Raw genomic sequence first — 8,357 nt, 5'->3', positions numbered from 1 at the left:
GCATTTGCCATACCAAAAAACAAAAAAAGAAAAGAAAAGAAAGAAAGAAAGAAAGAAGGGATACTGACCATCTCATAGGATGGATGAGTTAGAGAAGCTGGGGTATAAGGGCATATTCTGAAACATATCGAGCTGGTATCAGCCCCAGCAACATCTATCTCTCAGTACCCCCACTGAAAAAGAGAATTCTAGGATGGAGCAATTTATAGGGCAAGTCTTATAGTTTGTCTTACCAGGTCACTAAGAAATGGGCAAATCAAAAGGCATGTAGCACTCATGGGGACAGAGAATTACTGCAGACGAGGGAGAATCCTGAAACTCAGGGAAGATTCTGAGAAGCTAGAGGAAGATTATGGACACAGCCAAGGAAGTCCCCTCATTTGCTTCCTGTCAACCCCACATCTCTTAACATAAACAAAGACAAATCACATGACTAAAAGGTGAATCATTTATTGACCAGGTAGAGGAAGGTCTTATTCATGGTACTGTTGTCCTGAATTTGGCAAAGAGAGTTAGAAATTTGCAGGAAACTTTGATTTGTGGTGAGCTGATGAGTCTTCCTAGATAATTAGGGAAGATCCTGAAGATGCAGAGTTGATGCCTTCACGTGCGATAGTGATGGAAATCACGTCACAGATCTTGTCCCAAGATGATGTGGGGACCATGGAAGAGAAGATCCTGGAGCCCAAGCGAGGTGGCACTCACCCAGTGCTAAATAAGCAGATGAGAACAAGAACACCGAAACTTATTAAGTGCTTCTCGGATTGAACTGAGGACAAAGAGAATTTCTATTACAAAAAAAAAAAATGTTGAAGAAATAGTTATCAACCTGCATTCTAACCCATGCTATTCGCCAGAATAGGGGTAGGGAGGGTGTTAAGTAAATGACTTTTTTTTTTTTTTTCTATTGCTGATCCCATCTTAACCTTCCCCCAGTTGAGTCTATGAAAAGAAGAAAAGAAGCAATGAAGGATCTTAGGCTTGTTTCTGCCATCCTCAGCACTGGAAGTTTTAAAGAATTTTTGACAAATTGAGGAATAATGGCAAAACCCATAGCAATCTTTTATTAAATGCTTACTTTATGTAAGCCATAATTGTTAATGAAGCCCCACCATAAATCTGAGGTAGGAGACAGATGAGGAAACTCAAGAGTCTATTTCCCAGGTTGGAAGACAACTGGAAGGTCAGACAACTCTATTCCCAGATTAGAAGTTAAGGATGAGCAGGAAGAAAGGAAGAGATTGAAGGAAGAAAATTTTTTCATAAATTGGAGGGTGAGATGGTCCTCTGGGCTTGGAAGATGGACCACGAACACAGAAATGTGTTTGAGTTTCACACTCACACCCTTTTCCCATTTAAAACTTTAAGTCCTGATTTTTAGCGCATTATCAATTACTGAGCCCTTTTCTCCAGCATTATAGCCACACAGTAACTCTGTAAGGTAGACATCATTGTTTCCCTTTTAATTGCTACATCATTTGCTCAAAAAGCTCATAGCAGGAGTGGATCCTGAACGCAGGTCCTCCAACTCCAAATTTCAAGCTCTCCCAAAAAGTTTCCTTACCAAATTATTTTTATTGTAATCTTTGGACATAAAACCCTAATGCTTTTGGGAGGCACTGATCCCTGAGCCAGCTCCTCTCCAGCAGAGCTCACCAACCTGGAGGCCTGGGCCACTCCACTCCCTCGGGCCTGGAGACAGTGATCTACAGAGGCAGAGAAGAGCACATTCAAATACCTCCCCTGGTTTATTTCCCAGAATGAAACCAGATGATTCTCCAGGTTAGGACAAAGGGGACTCACTGGGGTATTAACTTCTCTTGGATTTTTCCCTTCAGGAACATTCCCATTCAGTAAAATGGGAATTTAGGCAGAGAAAGCCAGAGAGAGCTCAACTTACCGACTTTGGTAATATGGAAACATGTGGAAATATGTTTTCCTTAACAATCCCATATTTTTGGCAAATTTTCACAAACTTTTTCTTGATTTTGGACTCACGTCTGGTTCTCGGGCTGTGGGAAGAGTGACAGTAACTGCTTTGTCTTGTTTATTGGTCACTGAGGCTCATGAGAGGGGCGGGGCTCCAGCCAGACGGGAAAATGAATGGTACTGATTGGGTGCTTAGGCGGAAGTCTTGGGGATGAAAAAATAACCTGTCTTGAATTTGACATCTTTAGGATATCTTTCTGGCATGATGAGACATTCATCATCTTCCCAACACTGGGCCTGAGAGATTTTACCAAAGGTGAGCATCTATCTTCAGAGGAGGAGAGATGTCCCAGGATAAGATTGGGAAGACCACTCTGTCTCCAGGCTTCCTTCCTTCCCCAGTCTCCCCACCCCACGATGAGTGTCAGCATACTCTACCGTAGAGTTCCAGCAGATGATCCATTGTTGTTGACATTCATGAGATAGAAAATAATATATTCAGTATAGTTCGTTTGAAGTATGCAAAATTTACTGTCTTCATCATCTGTGGAGGAAACAGAACACAGCTCAGAACTCCTTTGGTCCATGGGAAGGAAGTGAAACCCTTTCACTTCCTATTCTCTCCCACAAAACAAATTCAAGTGCATATCCTGGAAGAAATAGAGAGTGATATCTACTGCCTTCCATTTGCATCTCTCTGGGATTCATGAGGCAACTTCTAAGGAACACTGGTAGACTGACCACTAGGGGCAGAAAAATTCAGCCAGAGCAACAGCTTTCCCTCTATCATGCTCCCTGAAACTCACCTACCCTCCCTCAGCCATCTCTGCCAACTGTGTGTCTCTGTCTTCTCTATAAGCCCCATTGCATTATATACCCAGGGCTGTATCCTGAATAATGTGCTGTGGCAATGGCCATCAGACATCATCAGAAAGTGGTCAAGGAATGAGAAGCTGTCCTGCCAATTTACTTTTCTTTTTTTTTTTTTGCCAATTTTCTTTTGTTGCAGGAGGTACATGTGATCAAACTGCCTTCTATACCTTATGGTACTGTGTGCCAGGCACTGGCTTTTACACACACATTTCTCCCAAATTCAGGATATTGGCTATTAAATGGCCCCATTGTATTACCTAAACAAGCATATCAGGAACTGATCAAGATCCTGAAGATACTGGGGTTTAGCAAATTCCTTGCAGTTGGAAGTAGAATTTAGAAAGACCTTTTTTTTTTTTTTTTTTTACATACTCACAGGTAACACTATATACACCATCCTCTCCTGCTTTGTCAGAAAGCAAAGACATTTCAGTACATGCTCCACTTACCCTGTAAAACAGAATGAGCTGATGCCCAAGAGATACTGATGGGGCTGGCTCCTTCACACTCTACCTGTAACTTAAGTTTACGATTCCACTAATTAACTGTTGAACATTTTTGGGTATAGTTTCCAAAGAACTTTTATTTACATTATTCACTTTATTTGCTGCTTTGAGAATGAGTCAACTACTTCTATCACTATTACTCTACCACTACTTCCCACTATTACTATTACTATTATGATAGCTACTTGTCTAGAGAATTAGCTGGGTTCTTACCGTGTGCCAGCCTCTCAGATATGTGCCTTACGAACATAACCTCACTTGGTCCTCACAAAAAACCATGAGAGACAATTATTATCATCTTCTTTTACTCTAGAGAAAATTGGGGAAGAAACAGGTGAATTTTCTTGGTCACACATATAGATTCAAGAACGAGATAGGCTGTTGATCCTGAATCCTATACTCTTAACCTATGCTGTCTTGACACACTACTTATGATTCTGATACCCCTCTACCCCTTACCTCCTCTACTCCCGTTTAAATTCATGCCTGTCACCAATTCTTATCTCTGAATCTAGAAAAGCCACAGGTTCACCAAATCCCAAATCAGTGCCAGATGATGGACCTGGGTCCAGGCCCAGAATGTATGCATATGTGTGTGTGTGTATGTGTGTGTGGTGTGTGTGTGTATGTGTGTGGTGTGTGTGGTGTGTGGTGTGTGTGTGTGTGTGTGTGTGTGTGTTTGTGTGTGTGTGTGTGTGTCTAGAGGTCCAAGACCACATTCAGGCTTCTGTTTTTTCTTTCCCAAGCAAAAAACCCACTTACTTTGTATGAAATTTAAAGAACAAAGAAAAATTTTCCAAGGCATGGATGTGCTCCACAAAAACTCTCATGCTACCATTTTCTTCTATCTTTTCTTCAGCGTCTGAGGCCAAGAGAATGGAATATCACTCCCCTGAACTCTGCAATAAATCAATAAAATGATTGGGTGAGAAAAGAGGAAAGAGATACAACATGAACACTTGTCTCCTTGAACTCTGGCCTGTGGGCCAGGACTCATCATGGTGATGTGAAGATGAAATTAGAACTCAGGTCAATTGGCAGCACACCTAGGACTCTTTCCACTGTCCCTCCAGTGAGAATGGAGGTCCCCAAGTGTTGTCGTCTTTTAACATGGCACAACTGCCCTTAGTCTAAGGTCTGAAATCACCCCTTTTGCCTAATATGTCAAGGTACTGCTGCCCTCCAGGAGGGTCACCTTGTTTCAGAATCCTCCAAACCACCCCCCAAAATCCAAAGTCACTATTCTCCACTGCCCCTACCTTTGAAATATCGAAGTTGCTTCTCACAACATCAGGGTTTCCTTCCTTGTGGGCACAGACTAGAGTCAGCCCCAGACAGCAACAGCAGCTTCATCTTGGCAGGGGACAGCGCTGTCTTCTCTGTAGTCACTGGGAGTGAGTCGTTCCCTGACGGTGGCTCCTCTCCCCAGGGCCTCTGTTTTTATATCTGTTCTGGGTCCAGTTTTTTGTCCACAGGGCACCACCTTTCCTCCAGGAAGTGGGAGAACCCATATTTGAACCCAAGACTATCTGATCCCAGAGCCCCTATAATTATTGACTCCACGACACAGGTTGAGGCTTGATGTCTTTGGCATGAAGGACAGATGGAAGAGGAATAAGTAATGCTTTAGACCCTCAGGTGTGTCTGGCGGGTAGTTACTACTGAAGAAGCTGCATGTAGATTTCCCTAAAATGTGACGCTATGGATGTAGCTGTGAGTCTGATCAAGGGAAGGGCAAGCAGCAACTCTCTCTTGGTCAAAAAAAATATTTGACAGATGAATGGATAATTTGAGGAGTATTGCTCTTCTAATAAGGAATTAGGAGATGCTTCCATACCAAAAAAGCAAAATCTATGCCCTCCCATTTGTGGACGCAAGTTAAGTAGCTGGTCACCAACCACATTAAGACTTCCTTGCCCCAAACCAAAATACTGCATAGAGCATTATATAAGTGACCCATGGGAAGGGTGACAGTCTGCCAGGAGGCTGAGAAACAACTAGCCTAAGCCATGACTCAGCATGGGTAAAGGGCTTATGGAGTCCATATATGACCAGATAACAATCCATTTATAACAGGTAACTTGATTGAAACTAACGGCTGACTGGAAACGGACTTAGTGACCTTGTCTTTAGTCACACTCTTAATTAATTGAACAAATCACTCATTGAGAAAGCCAGTAGGAACATTCAAGCCATCTTATATAATAGCAAGACACAGTCAGTGCCAAGAAGAATACCAAGAAATAAAGCTTATTTGATTCATGCGCCAGTGGAAGTACTCCTTGGTCCCTAGCACCCGGGGTGATTATATTCTGCTGGTATTTGCTCAAATCCAGTTCTAAAATATCCATTCTCTTCACTGATGAAAGGTTGTTTGGAGCTAACAGCATCCCATCTGTGTCATCTGGGTCTTTCAGAAAACAGATCCTGAGACAGATTTAGGAGCATAAAGGGCTTACTGGGAGTAACACTTGTGAAAGGAAAAAGGAGGAGATGGGATTAGGGAAGGGGAGTAGCCAGACCATGACATAGATCTGACAAAGTCTTTGTCAGCCCAGCATGGATCTCTGAGCATGTGAGAAGAGTCCTGTGTTCGGCAGGAATGGATGGGACCTTGTACCACAGTCTTGCACAGTCATCGGATGGGGCCACCCCAAGAAGACCACTACCTCAGCTCAGGAGTTGAGGCCAATCTGAACCAGTTAACAGTGGAGGCTGTGACCCAACCGCACTCCTCAAGGCTGCGCAACGAGCCCTTTCGTGAAGAGGGAATCTGAGCAATACATGTCTATGTCTGGCACAGCATCCTAATATCCAGAAAGAGGCAGTCCCGTCAAAAGGGATCCAGAGTTCTCTTCCCACATGCGGTAGGGGTGGAAGCAGAAACCCTTTCCTTCTTTTCTAGTTTGAAATTTCTACCACCACATGAGGGTTCCCTGTAGGTAAGAAACCCAAGGATAACAGTGATTGTCACTTCCAGATTCACTCATCAAAATTCAGCAAGTACTTACATACACATGGGCCCAGGTTACCCAGAGGTCCATCTGGGACTCTCCTGGTAGCACATCAGTTGCTGGTCAGTAGTAGGACCAGTTTATTCCAATGGTACTGACACCACCGGGCTTGAGGAGGCAGGCAGAGAACTTGGGAAGTAGGAAGAATAATCATAAGTCTTGGATTCTGTGCCCTTCGGGAAAGGGTCAAGGAGCCCCAAAGATAAAAATCACTCGTGTAACCATTTTGCCATAGGCTGGACCTAATTTGAAAAATAAGAAAATCTGCTTCATATCATCAATGTAAGGGTCTGATGGAATTATTTATGTAAAGAGCTTGGCATATGGACGGCTACATGTAAAAGAATGAAATTAGAACATTCTCTAACACCATACACAAAACTAAACTCAAAATGGATTAAAGACCTAAATGTAAGACCAGACACTATAAAACTCTTAGAGGAAGACATAGGCAAAATACTCTCTGACATAAACTGCAGCAGTATCTTTTTGGATCCACCTCCTAGAGTAATGAAAATAAAAACAAAAATAAACAAATGGGACCAAATTAAACTTAAAAGCTTTTGCACAGCAAAGGAAACCATAAACAAAACGTAAAGACAACTTACAGAATGGGAGAAAATATTTGCAAACTATGCGACCAACAAGGGATTTCTCTCCAAAATATACAAACAGCTCATGCAGCTCAATATCAAAAAAACCCAAACAACCCAATCAAAAAATGGGCAGGAGATCTAAATAGACATTTCTCCAAAGAAGACATACAGATGGCCCAAAAGCACATGAAAAGATGTTCAACATCACTAATTATTAGAGAAATGAAAAGCAAAACAGCAATAAGGTATCACCTCACACCGGTCAGAATAGCCATCATCAAAAAGTCTACAAATAACGAATGATGGAGAGCGTGTGGAGGAAATGGAACCCTCCTGCACTGTTGGTGGGAATGTAAATTGGTACAGTCACTATGGAGAACAGTATGGAGGTTCCTTAAAAAACTACATATAGAACTACCATATGATGTAGCAATCCCACTCCTGGGCATATATCTGAAGAAAACCATAATTCAAAAAGATACACGCACCCCAATGTTCACTGCAGCACTATTTACAATAGCCAGGACATGGAAGCAACCTAAACGTCCGTCGACAGATAAATGGATAAAGAAGATGTGGTATATTTATACAATGGAATATTGCTCAGCCATAAAAAATAATGAAATAATGCCATTTGCAGCAACATGTTTGGACCTAGAGATAATCATACTAAGTGAAGTAGGTCAGATGGAGAAAGACAAATACCATATGATAGCACTTATATATGGAATCTAAAAAAAATGATACAAATGAACTTATTTACAAAACAGAAGCAGACTCACAGACATTGAGAACAAACTTATGGTTACCAGAGGGGAAAGGTGGGGCAGGGGAGGGATAAATTAGGAGGTTGGGATTAACATAGCCACACTACTATATATAAAATAGATAATCAACAAGGACCTACTCTATAGCACAGGGAACTCTACTTAATATTCTGTAATAACCTATATGGGAAAAGAATCTGAAAAAGAATAGATACATGTGTATGTATAACTGAATCACTTTGCTGTACACCTGAAACTAACACAACATTGTAAATCGACTCTACTCCAATATAAAATAAAAATTTTTTCAAAAGAGCTTAGCATAGGGACTTCCCTGGTGGCGCAGTGGTTAAGAATCCACCTGCCAATGCAGGGGACACGGGTTCGATCCCTGGTCTGGGAAGATCCCACATGCCGCGGAACAACTAAGCCCACGCGCCACAACTACTGAGCCTGCGCCCTAGAACCTGTGAGCCAAAACTACTGAGCCCATGAGCCACAACTACTGAAGCCCGCGCGCCTAGAGCCTGTGCTCCACAACAAGAAAAGCCACCGCAATGAGAAGCCCGCGCACCAAAACAAAGGGTAGCCCCCGCTCTCCGCAACTAGAGAAAGCCCGCGTGCAGCAACGAAGACCCAACACAGTCCAAAATAAATAAATAAATACATTAA

The 8,357-nt window shown here is 42.3% G+C and overlaps 1 protein-coding gene across 1 annotated transcript; it reads right to left on the bottom strand.

The window, feature by feature from the left end:
- Window positions 1-441: 441 nt before the first annotated feature.
- LOC102982038 (allergen Fel d 4) lies at window positions 442-4,661 on the bottom strand. The gene is given in 10 exon segments (XM_055087017.1): window positions 442-711; window positions 1,661-1,706; window positions 1,901-1,989; window positions 1,992-2,012; window positions 2,368-2,389; window positions 2,391-2,473; window positions 3,179-3,252; window positions 4,071-4,207; window positions 4,568-4,646; window positions 4,648-4,661. Coding segments are annotated over 10 exon segments (651 nt in total). The 3' UTR covers window positions 442-625.
- Window positions 4,662-8,357: the final 3,696 nt, after the last annotated feature.

The sequence above is a fragment of the Physeter macrocephalus genome, chromosome 9, assembly GCF_002837175.3.
Source record: "Physeter macrocephalus isolate SW-GA chromosome 9, ASM283717v5, whole genome shotgun sequence".
NCBI lineage: Eukaryota > Metazoa > Chordata > Mammalia > Artiodactyla > Physeteridae > Physeter > Physeter macrocephalus.
The sequence above is the reverse complement of the archived record's forward strand: the minus strand, read 5'-3'. Positions and strand labels throughout refer to the sequence as shown.